At 41.8% G+C, this 16974-nt stretch overlaps 1 protein-coding gene across 3 annotated transcripts in view; it reads right to left on the reverse strand.

Moving 5' to 3' along the window:
* The window catches only part of kcnma1a (potassium large conductance calcium-activated channel, subfamily M, alpha member 1a), a 151039-nt gene extending 136260 nt beyond the window's left edge, over positions 1-14779 (reverse strand). For all 3 annotated transcript variants that reach the window (XM_087179375.1, XM_087179376.1, XM_087179374.1), the window contains exon 1: positions 13737-14779. In XM_087179375.1, the coding sequence (XP_087035501.1) occupies positions 13737-14027 (291 nt within the window). In that variant the 5' untranslated portion in view covers positions 14028-14779. The remainder of the gene's footprint in view (positions 1-13736) is intronic.
* Positions 14780-16974: the final 2195 nt, after the last annotated feature.

The raw sequence follows: 16974 nt of genomic DNA on the forward strand, positions 1-16974 counted from the left end.
CTCAGTGGTCTCATATAGATCAGAGCAAAGGTCAGCAAAACAATTCAGACCAATATCCAGCCTCTGTCCTCCAGCACTGACCACCACAATCACTCACTCAGTCATTAAGAAAATTTCATGAAATCAAACCTTGTTTCTGACACTATGGTCAGCATATTTACATACTGTCCCTACCTCTACAGCAGTTTTCATTGTTAGTAGTCCACCATGCTTGTGCTGGATTCAGGTACTTTCAAATGCAGAAGGGACTCACAGGAAACTATGCATGCATGTAATCCAGCATCACTGTTTGTAATTTTATCTCACTATAAGCCTCACTGTTTACTGTTCACTCACCTGCAGCCGTATCAGAGTTGCCTTAAGTTGCTGCTAATGCAAACCAAACATTTTCTATTGCAGCTGCTTCACTTTAGAACTGTTCAACTGGTGAAATACGGGGTGGCTTTTATTGTGAAGCAGTCACATGAAACACAAAGTGGTTGTCACTGAGGTTAGGGCTGACAACGACAACAACAGATTTTAAACCTGAAATTTCAAAAAAGCTTTATATACATTCAGCTTAAAGATCTAGCACCGATACATTTTACTTCCTATCTCTTTCTTTTTCATTTCAAGTCCAACCATGTCACCACATCTGTTATTGTCACTCACAATTTCTAAACAAGCAATGGTTTAAGTAACCTTAACTAAGTGTTCCTCTCACTTTTGTCAAGACTATAACAAATGACTGCACTTAGGAGTACATTTCTGAGTCCTAATGTCATTTTTTAAGTCTGAATTAAAGGTCTGCGTGGGATAGTTCTTTCAATCCCACACACGCCCACTCCCTCAAGATTACAGACCATTACTGCCTGTTGCTGCAGATGTGCCAACCCACTCCTGTCCACAAAAATTTTTTTTATTCAAAATCTCTCAGCCCTGCGCCACAGGGAAAATGAAGCAAATTAGCGTGTTTTTAGCAGTGTTTTTACAGTACTAAAGTGTTTAACTGGCCAACCTTTAGAGGACATGCACTGAAAATAAGTCGTCTTGTCAGGCTTCAGTAGTGATTACATTATTATTTAGATATATTTCCTATCTAATGCCATTTTTTGTTTATAAGCAATCCAAAACATAGAGTACCCTAATTATCCTTTGTGAAATTTTCTTAAAACGATCACTTGGATTTAAATTTGTAAGTTTTGCTATGGCTACATAGCCAACATTAGCATTAACAGCTGTTTACTTACCAGTTTAGAGGAAATGTTGCAAGTTCAGCATCAAACTTCATTCCTTTACTTGCCAAGAGCTGGCTCCAGCGGTGGAAAGCAACGCCTATGTTAACACTTGTTCCTATCACGTCTTTTCTTCTACTGAAGGGAGCGCCTGTCTCATTACCTTCCCATAGCAACTCAATGTAGCCCTCAATCTCTCCTGAAGACGTAGCGCTGTACAATGATGGCTGAAGCTCTTGTCAAGCCACAATAACCACCGCCTGCTCCTGGCAAGAAATGACGTTCAGCTTCAGAGAAAACTTGCAAATAGCTCCTTTAAACGAGATGGCCAATATCATACGCACAAACCTTTGTATTGTAACGTTTAAAATTAAAATGCAGAAGTAAAAACAAAGTTATTTATATTATCATATTAAGTAATTATAATCACACACACACTGTTTTCTATGTCTCTGTTACCAACCAGTGGATTCAGCTGTTTGGTTGCTGTTCACCATAGATCAAGCACAGGTGGAGCTAATCACACTAATTATGGCTGTGTTCCACTCAAGGGTCCCAGGAAGCCAACAGTGAGCCAACAGCGAGCCAGCACGCACAGTACCAGAGACCTGAGCATCTGGAGCCAGGCTGAGAAGCTGGTGAGCCAATATTGTCAGCAGATATTAGCTTGTCAAATATATTTTGATGGCACTTATTTTGGCTGACATGAATTGTCAATACAGAAATAACAGAAATTAATGTAGAAACAGCCTTGTCTTTATTTAGTATTAATAAGTATTAATTTTTCAACTTTAAACTGTAAAATGCAGTTTAATTAACCTCAACCTCAAAACTCTACTCCACTATTGTTGCGACGCTACCACTGTCTTTTTCCTGCTATTCATTAGAGTTGCGGAGGTTTAGCCGCGATACATTTGCCACAGTGATCAGTTAGTCTTAATCCTTGAGGTCTTTTCTCTTGTTAAGTCTCATTTTTGTGTAACTTGTTCAGGTATGTTTTTATAGTGGGGCTGGTAAAAGGCATTGCTGGCTTCATTCTGTTTTTCACACAAAAAGGAAAGATTTTCTGTGACTGCTGATTTTTGTTCACAATCTTAAACAAGATTCTGCTGCTTGATTTCTGCAGGCCAAATTCTCCAGTTACAAAACAACTTTTTATATCCATGACATTTACTGAATGCATTTATGTTCCCCAAAGAATGAACCCTGTCGGTTCTGAACACTCATGAGTTTCCTTCCAGTCTTTGGCCCTTAGGCCAAAATGTCAACTTTGCACATAATGTAATCTAATAAGAAGATTGCCATGAAATTTGCTGAGCCAGTGCTCCCAAAGGGATAAACCCTTTCCTTTAACCCCACTTTTATGACAAACTTTACATTTTTAGCCCCACTACTGTTAAGCGTCTCAGAATAACTCTATCGTCAGTATGTTTGTTACATGCAACTCTTGTACTTGCTGGACTTTGGACGTCTGCCAGGTCATGTTATGTTTAATAATTTTAGCTCAGTATAATTCTATTCTGCTCTCATACATTGGATTTCAAGAATAATACTAAGGTGTTGTGATGATATACTGAGTGTGCCAGGCATGAAGAAAACCCCTACTTTGATCTTCGATCTGTTTTCCGCTAGATGCTCCACTCCAGCTCCTTATCACGGTCTGTGCAACACATGAGATAGTCCTGCCATGCACCACCTCCACTCCACTGCTGCTGCATTAGCAACCAAATCACATTCTTGCTTAGTTTCAATGCAACCAATTAAACCCTGCTTTTGAGATGTGATGACTACAACTCATTGCTCATTCCCTGAGCACTAGTTAAAGAGCTGGGAGGTGCTCTATGAGACTGGATTCGTGTCTAGTCAAAATTTTCATCAGCCTATTGCAATAGAACGACTAATATCCAAAAAGAAAAGATTTTACATAAATGGTACATTTTAGATTTAAGATCATTTTAGAATCCAAGATGACATAATTTAGAAAGGTGATTCAAATTTTTGAACTAATCTGTTCTATTAAACAGCATAAACAGCATATTTTTTGTCATACATATTTTTATATGAGAAACAATGTCCTAGAATGTTTACGCAAAGATATAAAATGTGTAACAACCAAGTTTTAAGCAGTGAACAGCATTGACAATAGCCTCACATGCATGTGTATGAGAAGCTTTGCTCAGTCGATCCTTCCTGAGCTCTCCATGGTGCTGAAAATCTTCACTTGTTCAGAATAGCGGAGGCCTATGGTCGTCATGTTTAATGCATCCTGCCAAAACACAGAGATGGAGCACAACTGCTGTGTGTCACCGTGGCCAATGGATTCCACATCTCAGATGAGCACTGTGAACAGCATTACGTTGTCTGAATATTAGAACTAATCCCTGCTGCTCCCCTGGTCAACATCATAATTGAACCACACATTTCAACACAGACCAAAAACTACCCAGAGGCATCCAGGGTGTGAATCCTGATTGACAGTAGTAACATAGCGAGTAGCAATTACCATTGGCGCTGAAACAATATTACAAATGACTTTCTTATCATGCATACGTACATCTGCCTGTCATTCAGAATCAATAGTTTTATCAAATTTGACACATTTCTAATCCAACTGTTAACAAGGCTGCAATCTATTGTGGATTGTAATGTTTCAGATAATCACCATGGAGCCACATTTCTATAACCTGACCTCCACTGAATTGATATCATCACACTATTTTCCATTGTAACACAAAACTGACACTGCAATTACACTACACTACAAAAAACAACTGATTCACAACTCTATGTGAAACGGAAAGGCGGGATGTTTGTTTATGCACCGTGCATACTTTCAACTGAAGCCATAACAAGCAAATCTATATCTTTATAACAGATGCCTGTTACAGACAGAGGATGAATGAGTTCATGTCCCATGGCTCTAACCAGAACGGATAGACTTATTATTAGTAATACATAAAAGGATATGCTGACAGAAATGACATCCAGACCAATTAGTTCATACAGATGCATATATTTTATGGATGAGATCATCAGTTGTATTTGTATCTGCATTGTTTGTCATTAACTTATAAGTTCATCCATAATGTTAAAAATGGCTTCTGTTTATGGGATAGACACGTATCGTCATTTACAGATTAAAATATCTACTGTCCAAACGATCCCCAGGGGGGAAGCTATGCAATTTAATAGTCTTACCACTACTGACCAATTAAAGTGTTCCTTAATCTCAATGGCATCAGTTGTCAAGGAGCACCATGGGACCTCTACATTATCATTCATCTTTAATGAGGCATCCAGCAACGAGCCCATACATTCTGTGCATCATCTGTACATGATGTCTACACATGCTGTCATTTGGGGTTCAACACTGGGCGCATCATCTTACAAAGTTCGTGTCACTCCGAAATTGCTCCGCCTCGCTTGGTTCACGTCTAGATACATTTCACAGCTTTCCGAGCAATGCCGGGCAGCAGACGGAACCTGAGTGAGACAGGACCTTCTGGGATTTCACTTTTGCAAGCATCAAACAGGGCTGTAATTGACAGCTGGGCTATTCATTCTGCGCAGCCACTCTGGAAAATGTCAGAAGAAGTCAAGAGGTAAAATCATTGTGTAGCAGGCCCGCTCACTTTGGCTGAGCAGGGTTCAACTTGTAGTCTGCCCTTCACTGTCAGTCGAACCTGCATTTCCTCATAAAAAACATTCAATTTTATTAGTGTCTACTGCTCACTTTACTAATAGACACTGACTTGGATGCTGCCAAATGGGGTGCAATCTTAGCATTGTAGCATGGAAGCTATGAAGGCACATTGTTGGCACACAGAGAGAAACCTGAGCCTGCTGTTAGCCTGCAGGGAGAATGACAATTAGCATATTAGCCTAGCACCATTGGAGGTTAATTGAGGTTGCCAAGGGCAGAGGCTGTGGTGGTAGTGGTGGTGGTGATGTGTAATCCTAACACTTTCTTAACCTTCTCTGAGAATGGAAGCTCTGCTTGTGTGCCCAGCCACTTGTATGCTCGACCTCGCAGATCCATTCATGTATGTTGCTAAGAGAGCGAGCTGATCTCTAAACAGGAAACAGAAACGCCGCCTGCTGATATCTTTGAAGGTCACTGCAGTGTCCTCTACACATTATCCCTCTCTCACTCCGTCGCCATCTCTCTCTCCCTCTGTGCATCAGTGCACACAGCTCAAAGCGCCAGTTAATATGTTAACTGCGTTTTGATGTCCACATATCAATGCTCCACGGGCTTCCCCAATTTTGGAGGCTGGGTGGTGGGCTGAGAACGAATGGAGCGAAAATGAGGAGGAGAGTAGGGGATGGCTGGCTCTGCCTGATAAAGGGCTGTGCACGTGCTGGCCTGTCTGGTGACTGTAATTCAGTGCAATAATATGGAAGGTTTGGACATTTATAATATTTTAACACTTTCGTATGATAGAAATCTGAATATACGGCTCAGTATGACCATAGAGTTTGGTGTCTAAAATGGTGCAAGACTCTCAGCAGTAAAAGACTACAGACAAACATTGCATGTGCATGTAGATTCTAAGCAAAACTGAACAATTTAATCAGAGCAGAATGGCTCCCACATCTGTTTCTGTCACTCAAACACACAAGCATTTACAGATTTGACAAAGATAAATGAGCATGAAAATTAGGCTGCAAAAGACAAAGTGAGGACTATATGCATTTCCGAGCTGTATGCAGTGGTTATCATTGGAAAATACATGTTGCGGCCCTTTTTAAACTATAGTTAAAAAATGCAAACAACGATATATCCACATGTGATAATCAACACCATGTCAAAATAACATCAGCTCAACCCTTTTGACTAGTTGTTGAAACTACTGCAATGTGCAATGTTTCTTGTTCATTGTTTCATCTTGTTAAATTTGATTTCTATGGCCTGGCTATAAGGAGAGCACCCAACCTACACACACACACACACAAACACACACACACACACACACACACACACACTCACCCTTCCTCTGATGTTAAGCTGTTTAAGGACAACAACAGCTGAGGAAGAAAGCTGGTAGACCATAAGCCATGATCCCGCTGGCTAGCCAGGCACTAGCTAGCTATCTCCCTCCTGCAGGCCTCATATGCCAGCTTAGCCTAGCCAGTTTCAACCAGCAGATCTATATGCAAATGGTTTTCTACTGCCAGTTTGACTAGGCAAGGATCAGGTGGCTTAGACCCTATCACGCATTTTCAATTTTGGGAATGCCAATCTTGCACTCTTCCCGCTTGTGGAGCCAGGTACACCCTTCCCCTCTAACCTTTAACCTCTGAATACTTCCCAGGGCGTGGACGTCCTTTTAATAGTCCAGTGACTGGCCAAAGAAGACATAACAGCATGACAGCAGGGGAGCACGGTTTGGGTACAGGGGGGTGGACCTCTGTGTCTGCCTCATGATATACATAGTTTGGCCTGATATATGGCCTCTCCTTGTCTGTGGATTATCATACATCAGCATTGCACACTCGAGTTGTCCCTAGATGGCCATCAAATCAGGCCCAGAGAATTAGGGATTAGGGCCCAGAAAAGGGAGGATCTCCACTGAAGAATAACTCATGAGTCACACATTCCATATGAGAGAAGCATGAGAAAAGAAGAGACAAAACAGGTTTGTAAAAGCTTACATTATATCCACTGTGAGCTGCTGCTGTATAATGTCTATTTTTATATCAAAGAGAGCAAAGATTCCAACATATACACACAAATGAAATAATCTCAACTGACTCATCTACACACAAATTGTGTTCTTCTTCAGTTCGGTTTCTAAAATCAATTAGTAATTTAAGTCTCCTGTAAAAGCAGCAGCTTTGCTCTGTTTTCTATCATTGCAAATTGAATATATTTGGATTTTGTGCTGTTGTTTGGACAAAACAAGCAATTTGAAGATATCACTTTGCACTTTTGGAAATTGCAATTGGCATTTTTACAAATTTGCTCAGCAGACTAAGTAAAATGAAAATAATCATTAGTTGTAGCCCTACTCCTGATAAAAAAAAAATAAGGGCTGAGGGCCAGCAAGTGTGGAAACTGGCCACACTTTGCCCTGCGACAGCTCTGAGGCATGCTCACTCCCAGCAAGTGTCAACAACACATGACAAGACACATGCAACTCAGCCACTGGCCACTAGAACATAGTAGTCCGCTCCACACACATTCCTGAGATGACGTCAAAAATGACAGCCATATTTGCAAAACAATTATTTATCAAGTGTTTTGTGTTATCCACTCCGCAGCACTCGCGCTCGTTTCATCAAGTCTCAGATTTGCACATTTTATTTCTTCAATTAGCTCTGGATTCCAGTAAGCCAGAGCGGGCTGAAGTGGGCCGAGCTGGGCCACGTTAGGCCGAGGTTAGTGAGAGCGACAGCTGATGGCAGGGTGTGTGCTCTATGCTGCTCTGGCGAAATGCAGCTGGTCCGTTGCCAAGCACAAGGGAGTACACAGGCTCATAACAGCTCCTCTCTGCAGGCACCTCCGCAACCCATTCCAGTGAAAGGTAAGCGCACTGAAGAGTGTCACAGCATATCTCATTCACTCTGCCATAAGTTTGGTTTTTCCTCATCACATGGGCAGACACAAACGTGAACACAGGCCAACACTGAGGTGGGTTTCAGACTCAGGTATGATTAATCGCTCTGCAGTGAAGCCTTAGAGCATAAAAATCAATATCAATCTTCAATTATGGAAATGCATCGCAATGATTTAAAATTCACAGAGGCTGCCACATCTCATTAGATGGCCGATCATAAGATGGATTTCTTCTTGAGAGGAAAAAAACTAATTTAAAGAAAACTAATTTACCTTTCCACCTTTAACCTTAAAGCTATTAAAGGTTAAGTGATAAGAAATTTGCTTTATCATGAACCCTCTGACTGCAGACTGACAAGGGTCAGAGAAAACAGACCCCAGGCACCAGATGAGTCCACGCCCCACCTGTTTATCAGTCACATCACAGGAGCAGAGTCTGGCCTTCAGTGAGGAGAACCAAAACACAGCACACCAAACTCTCATTAGATAAGATGAAACTTTAATGATCCCATGATTGCCGCAGGGACACAAGGCTGGAGCAGCAGCAAACAAACATGAGAAGCAAGATGAGCTGAATACAAATAATCTAGGATAAAAGGGAAAAATAGCAGTTTCAATATTAATATTTGTCAAATATAATTAAATGTATTAGTCAAAATGTGAAAAGATATGGTTTGAAAGTGTTTCCATGCTTGCAAAAGGGGAATATGGAATAAGCTGAAAATGCAGCGACACAGAGAAAAATTTGTATACAGAGAAAGATGTGGAGTTGTTGTACACGGGGCCATACAAGTGTGGAGAAATTGTCTCAAAATTCTCCCACATATTCTGAAAGTGCAAATGGAATCCATCCATGTTTGAATGTGTAATTTAAAAGCCACATAGTGGTGTGTATTGTCTGCGTCTTTACCACCGTAGACAGAAAATATTGGTGGATGTAAATAGTGTACATACAGAAAAAAAACATTAATGCACTGTATGTACTGATTCACATGCAAAGAACATACAGATGTAAGTACAAATCAGAAATTATATAACAAAATGTCATCTAGATTAAGCCTGGGCACAGGAGAGATAAGTGTCAAGAGCAGATTGTCCAAACAGAGCAGGTACGCTGCTCCATCACCCCTCTCACTAAGCTGTTTGGACAGAAACAACTGTACAGTCCTGACGGCTGTTGGCTCTAAAGTGCACATAAAACACTCCATGTTGCACCTTAGGGGGATGAGGGGGAGGCTGAAGGTGCTCAGTGCAGTAGCTGCATCAGCTGTTGAACTGAGGCAAGGTGGGAGGTGTATTTTTTATTTTTTTAGTCCTCATTTAGCAGGCTATATATCTCACCAAAACACACTGACACAACGTGTAGTTTGGTGCTTAGACTGAAATACGTGACAGTCCACTCTGACTCTGCTTGTGCACTTCCTCTGTATTGTCAGTTCAGACCCGTTTGCAGCTGATAGGACTGAACAATGTCTCTCCTAACTGCTTCGTGACAGGTGTCAGTGGCTGAGTCCACTACAGCTCCTCCTCTAACTGGTGCAGAGCTGAAGACTGTTCTCCTTTACACCTCACTCAAGATGAAACAGGCTTCTAAACATCTGTAGGGAATGTTTTTATGTAAAGTCACTCACACTCTGGCAGCTACAGTTGTCGAGGCCCTCAGCTACTGACAACTGTGAGTGAACGATGCATTTTAAAAGAGGTGAGACATGGATGATTTCCGTACTGATGGGAAAAGACGACTTTGTACTGAAAATCTGGATGATACCAACATAACCATATCACTTAAACAGCTAGCAGATCATGGTAATTGGCCAGTCACACTAGCTAATAGTAAATTATTGTTAATAGCATTAGCTGACATTAACCTGCTGCCTAATTAACCAGTTCACAAAGCTAAAAATTAGGGCCACAACTAAGGATTATTTTCAGTTTTGATTAATCTGCCCTGATTAATCACGTCATTATTGAAATATCAAAATATTGTGGTGAAAACAAACACGATTTCCTAAAGTCAAATTTTACATCCTCAAAGCATTCGTGTTATCTGACGAACAGTCCCAAATCCAAAAATATTCTGTTTACAATCATATGAGAGACAAGCAAATCCTCACAATTTTTGTTTGAAAAAGTCCTTAAATAACCAATTATCAAGATGATTGGATAATTGTATTAAACATTTTCCATGAATAGGCTCATTTATGACTCACCAATTTGTTTCAGCTCCAGGAAAAGTAAACTGAGCTCTTCACAGCTCTTGGTGCTTTAGACTTTAAAGTTTGACATTTTTCGGTCATAAATATCTCAAATTCCACCTTGTCACACTTTTATGTAACAAAGAACACAACAACAAACTTCTGGTTATATTTCATTGGCTGTCATCACTACACAAACATTGACTGGAAAACTGCAATATCAGTTTAGTTTGATAAGAGATTCATGAGCCCTGCTGCAGACAATGTCAGGTATTACTCTTTTGTTTTGTTTTTTTTGTTTTTTTATTAAAGCCATGTTTTCACAAAGTCATTTTCTCCAGAGGATGATGGTGCCATTCATGTTTGAATAGAGATTAATGCCACAAACGCACAGCCTCCATACTCCTCCTCCCCACGCATCCCAAATAACAGAGGCGTCATATAATAACTCCTGGAGGTGGCATGACGCAGAGTAGATAACTAGACCATTAGATAACCATACAGCAGTGAAGCAGCACGGCACAGAATACAGCACAAAAACTCAGCAAGACTACAAGACCATAGGGACGGGAAAACAGAGCAGAGCTTATATGCTAACAAGCCTTGCAGCATGGCAGTGGTTTCCTCCACTTCAGTATCACCGAGCGGTTGTGCTTACATTTCTGTCACTCATGCATATGCATCTGCATTGTCTTGAGTGAGTCTTTCCCTTAGCAAGAAACCCCATATTTAGAACGTGTGAAGTCTTGAACTGCACTATAAAAAGAGAATGAAATAATGTCACTCATCCAGACAGCCTGAGAGCTGGTGTTTGCAGGGGGACTTAGGGCAAATCGCATTACGAATGTGGTTGATATGTGGCTTAAAAGTGGCATTTGAGCACTCTGAAACACCCAGCAGATAAATAATGCCATAATGTTGCCATTACTTGCACAGGGTTAGAAAAATCAATATGGGTTCTGTTTTGTTTTGATTTTTTTTAATTTAATGCTGCTTTTTCAGTCCACCCAATAACACATTGTCTATAATACAACTGTCTTGTCTTGTTTTAGAGAGATAGAGGTAAAAAGGTGATTATCCCTGATGCTGAGGACTCTTCCCTGGCTCCATGGAGTCCTGCGTTCATTTATTGGCTTGCAGTAAAATGAGCAATACAATACAGACACTGTCATTGAACAGTGCAGACTCCAAAGTTGCACTGCACATTTTTCTTTGTGGCATCCCCTAATATCTCTCTCTTTCTTGATACGTATGATCTCTATGACCCTCAACCTCTCCCTTATAATCCCGGACAGAGAAGTTGGCCATTTAAAAGAATTCAGACACCCGCTGTGTGTCAACGGCACAGCGCAGGAGGACACTATGCAATGCAGCACCCCCTCTCGAACCCCTCATCGGCCTCACACCCCCTGGTTTCCACTTCCTCCTGTGTCTCTCTCAAGAGTTTCCACCTCTATTTCCCCGCCTCTGATTCCAGGTTCCCAGTACGCCAACTATGCATCCTGTTTCTGACACATGCCAACAGAGCTGGCCGCACCAGTCAGCTGAACACAGATCCAGTTTCCCCTTCTTAATACTCCTAACAAGCCTTTTCCCTCTGCAGCCAAGTGTCAAGCCCACCAAAGTCACCTAACGGGATGGCTCTGTCATCCACAGCACAACAACAGCACAACACAACACAGAGAGGCACCACCAACAGACATGTGGTCTCATTTTTACCGTTTCTCCTCATTTCCAAGAGATGAGATGCAACCAGATACCCACCAGCAGTCACAAGATGGATGCCTCATTATATTTGCATGGTTTATTTTCATCACTTTCCCTGCAAGACGGTGTGAAGTATGAAGGCTGACATATGGTTTGGTGCCATTTCTGATACTGGGATCCATGGGCATGACAAAATGACAAGGGGGCTGACAGCCAAGTAATATCCTAAATGACTTGCTGGGCAGAATTATCTCTCAGTGTAAATAAGAGATGTTTAGATGGGAAATATTTTAGTGTACTTGAGAATAATCTGAATTCCAGAAGCCTCTTCTATCACGTTATTGTCCGCTTATGTTTTTCTGCATGACCAGTAGCCTGAGTGGAAGATTCAAGTAATGGAGAAAATTTGTCACGTCACCATCCAAAATAACACAGTTTTACTGAACATATCTGGATTGGGAGGTTTGTGCATAAAAGTGAATGTGGAGCTGGGAGATATGACTGTCTCAGTACTATTTAGAGCATCTCTCAAATATGAATTTATATTACATAAATACATCCAAAATCAAATTGTTGTCCAATTTAATGAACTGTGTTTGACCGTTTTTGCAAAACTCTACACATATGTAAAAAAAAAAAAAAAAAACAACCTCATCAGCTAATTTTTTTTAATTAATTTTTTAAAGAATCATTAAAAATAAAAAAAAAAGGGGGAATCATCAACTTTAACATGATTATACAAAATAACCAAGATGGATTAAAAGACGAAAGCAAGCACCCAGTACGGCATCTTACGCCATTCAGTGTATCAGTCAGTGAAAGGTATCTGCTGTGTTTATTGGCAGTTAAGGACGCCCTGGCTCCCACCCGCCATAATACCAAACAGAAAAGGGGCAGAGAAGGACCAAGGCCACCAAAAGAACATGACTGAAGAGCAGCAGGAGGGACACGGCTCATCCAAACGAATTGGACACAACCCAAATATATCAAGGACGAGGAAGCTGACACTCGCTCTGTCCTTCTTTCCTTCTCATCAGTGTCACTACATCCTCTTTGCAACCCCTTGGCACTTAACACTAAAGACAGATTTAAAAGAAAAAAACCTGCCATTACCTGATGTCTTTTTGTATTAAACATCTAAATATTTCCTCATTCCAAACAAGCATTGTGAACATGTTAGGCAATGTTTTTGCACACTCTGAGCAACATTACCTTATAGCTGCCCCTCTGTTCAGCCAGGGGACCACATGCACTACACACAAGTGTGTGAGTCATGTATGAAGCAGGCTTTAATACACACGTGAATCAGCCATGATTCATCTTTAATGCAGGCCACCCCAAGCAAAGGAATGGGCAGTCGCCCTTTTGTTTTTGTTTTATCCTCATTCCACATTAGTCCTGCCAATGTGCAGCATAACCACATTTCAGCCGCCACTGAACGTAAACATTAAAGAGTACAATAACAGAAAGCTGTGGGAAGAAGGAATGATGTTTCCAGATACTTAATATTGCAGAGCTGTTGCACAGTGTGTTAAGGGACAGTCTTGATGTCATTGGGTCTGCATGAGAAGTCCCAGTGGACTTCATTAGGTCTCGCCGGTGGAATGTGCAGGATCATATGTTTGGTTACATGAAACTGTTGTGTGGCCCCCCTGAGATGTTTACTTTCACCCTAGAAGTTACGAGCTGATGAGGCATGAGGATTTTCTGGTGAATGTTGAAGCAAAATGAAATGAAGGAATTGCTCTCTTTTCATCCCACCCGTATCCCACCCGTACACCCCCCACCCCCTGTATTCAAGAACACAATCATCTTCAAGGGATGCATTCATTATGAAGGCACTGCAATGGGCACTTAATCTGTTCAGTGGGTGCGTATGATGCAGATGATGAGAAACCCATAACATTCAGCTTAGTGGCATGTCACTTGCACAGTGAAGGCCATTAGAGAACAAGAAGTCAAGGCCAGGGTGACAGGAATATCTCCATTATGTGCATCAGTGAATGTATGTGAGAGCTTTTACATGTAGCTACAAACTGGCTGTGGAAGTGGCAGCCATACCTTGGGTTTGATGTTGCAATGGCAGCAAACAGTCCACAGATATTTGAGGGTCCTCCATAGCAGGATGATGAAGAGACCCCCAAAAAACGTCACCATGGAGGAGGCGAGGAATGCCCACCACATGCGCTGTCCATTATTGTCGCAGGGCACCTCAGACGAGAACGGGATGACAACGTCTTCCATCTTGGATATTAAGATTGAAGAGTCCGGATTTATATTATTAATGATATTGCTTGTCCTCATAGAGCTGTCGCTTCCATGGGGAACGGTGCCATCTGCTTCAGCTAGCATTTAGGAGCCTTGGAGAGCCTGTGCCAGCGTCCCCAGCCCCACTCACCAGCCATATTGCTTGAAAAAAAAAATCCCCCTCTTCGCTGTTGATTATGTTCACCCACCCGATGGAGTCTCTTTCTGTGTTTTAGCAGCCTATGAATTGTTTATTCGTGACAGCGTGAGACACCGCACACGCGGACCTGACCAAAATAGCGGGTCGGTGGCCCTTGGAGAGAGGCATTTAAATCCGCAATAATGACGAATCTGAGGCGCTTCTCATTCTGAGGGATTTTCTGGCTCTTTCACGCCAAAAGCCATGGCAAGGACGGCGTCGTTTGCAGCCGCCGAGGCTGCCAATGATATCTCGGATAATGTTAAACACAACGACAGTGAAGAAAAACAAAAAACACAAGGTTTCAGCCTGTTCTCGGCGTGGCGACCTCTCTCTAGCCGTCTTCCATTCAGGGATCCTGTCGATTATCAGGCGGGGGAATCGATTTCACTTTCTTCTAAGCGCCAATCGAGTGTGAAGAGCGGTTTGCAACAAAACGAAAAACACACACAGAGAAATGCTTTAATTCTACAGTTGGTCAGCTGTCACTGCGGAGCTGAAGACTACATGTTCTTGCGGGCGTCTTGGTTGGCAATTCTGCGTAAAAAGGACTGGCGCTCGGGTGGATGTCGCTGTCTCCATTCGGTCCCCCTGCAGCCCTGGCACGGAGCGGCCAGCTGAGAGCGCCTGTCAGATCCGCTCCAGAGGAGAGCGGGGAAGGGGGGTAGAGGGTGGGGGGGATTTACAGGTAGGAGGGCGGAGCGAGCGCTAATAATAAAGATGGACAGAGGGGCAGTAACACCGCGACGATGTTTATTCCAAGTGGCGACCGCCTCTCTGCTGCTTGGCTGCATAAAAGAGGTAGGCAACAATTGCGCCTTTGCGTCTTTAATGCACGCCAATGACGCACGTCGCAAACACAGAGAGGCTATGAAAAGCAACAGTATCGATCGGCGATAAATTTAAGGATTATAGCTCAGGATATAAACATCACTGCAAAAGATGAGTCCCCATAGGAATCTTGTAGTGACACCAGTGGATATAAAACGACAATAAAGTGAGGTTACTCATCATTGACTACAACACTGACAGTTCCTGGAGGGATATTATATTGTAGAGAATTTTCATTAAGGATAGTGCTCCCCTTTTTCAATTACTGACGATAGGCATCCCTGTTTTCATTTGGAGAAATGAACTTGATAAAAAAAAATGGCCTCACACTTACAGAGAGACACGGGGGGGGGGGGGGGGGGGGGGGTTGAATGTTCTTCTTGGTCAATTACTGTAATATGCTTACACTTTTAACTCACATATTAGGGCAAAAACAGGTGTGGATTGGTGATGACGGTGAGGCACGACTAGCTGTGGTTTATGGCTGCACACAGGATGCCCCTCAAGTACCCAGTCAGACCAAAGGGATATGAGAGGTGGGGGGGGGGAAACAGCTGGCCTGAGGCCCTGAATAACCACTGACCCCTAAGCACCAGAATGGGCAGGTGCACACAGCCACCTGTGTCACAAGGCTCCAGACTTCTTGGAGGTTGTATGCAATAGACTTTCAATAATTTGCCCGCCTCCCCACCCCAAGTTCTTCCCAATGATTTGATTCAAAAAGTGCAATTGACACTTCCTATCCCCTCTGCATTGATTTAAAGTGAAGGCAACATGATTCACAACCATCGACCAAACCTTTTCTTTTCTTTTTTTTTTGAGATAAGCCAGTAAATGTCCCATGAAATGTGGAATTATGACACTCAAGCACAGATCATTTAAAAAGTAAACATGTTTAAGTACAGTGGGAAGAAGATATGTGATATATGCTCCATGATGGTAATTTATTGTCTGGGAAATATTAGTGCTTCTACAGAAATAGCTACTGTAACAGAATCTTTTAACCTGGGAGGGGGTCGAGTTGTAAAACACCAATGACAAGGAGATCTGTAAAATATAGTACTTCAGGGTTATGAATGTCTACGCAAGCATTATGACATCACATAAAATAGAGGCAGTGCAGGACATCACTACTACCAACCCTTGGCTGGTGTATTGGATATGAGAAACAAAGAGAGATAAAGGCACCATGTTTTAAATTCTTTTAATATTCTCATTGATTTTTGTTCCCCAGTTCCCTCCACATCATTCATGTAAAAGTTTGTTTTCGAATGAACCTGCAGCAAAACATCAAGAATGAAAATCAGACGAACAAAAAAGTTTCAGCTCTAATGTTACATACAATGTTTTGAAGCTTTATTTATGCTTTGTGATGCCATTGTCAGCATCTGATCTGTTACTGTTCAGGCAGCCTGATAAGTAGTAGGATGGGCCTTGAGCAGAAGCTCTGAATTTGTCCTCCTGCTGGTAAAAAGATGAACTGTCACATTAAAGGCAAATGATGCTGCTCCACAGCAGCCTAATGGCAGGATCCACTGACTCTTTTTTTTTTTTCAGATATTACAACATCTTCATAGAAAATGAAAATTCACAGAGGTGATATCCGTCAGGAAATAATAAAGCCAAGATTGCCAAAGCTTCGCTATGATGAAAAATGTTTTATTAATGCTCATCTTTATTAAATAAGTGATGAAATCTTCAGGAAATAAGTGAGGTGTTGATCACAAGTCCGGCTAACGGAGGCCTTCCATTCAGAGTAATAATGTTTATTCATGTTTTGGATTCACACAGAATTTTATCTGCAAGTAATTTATGATGCATATTCTCAAACAAAATCAATCTTACCACCATACATACTCTGTGTACAAGCCAAGCAAGATCCTAAATCCAAAGCAACAATACACCCCCAGAGGTCACAGAGTGAGAGCATCAGCAGCACATGCTACATACATTATGTGTCATAATAAATCCTGCCGGTGTTTATGCTGGACGCAGCAGAATGGACTCGAATTGATCACCCCC

Source organism: Seriola lalandi, unplaced genomic scaffold, assembly GCF_002814215.2.
Source record: "Seriola lalandi dorsalis isolate HSWRI2012SDOR001 ecotype SW California unplaced genomic scaffold, Sedor1 jcf7180002054832, whole genome shotgun sequence".
Classification (NCBI taxonomy): Eukaryota; Metazoa; Chordata; class Actinopteri; order Carangiformes; family Carangidae; genus Seriola; species Seriola lalandi.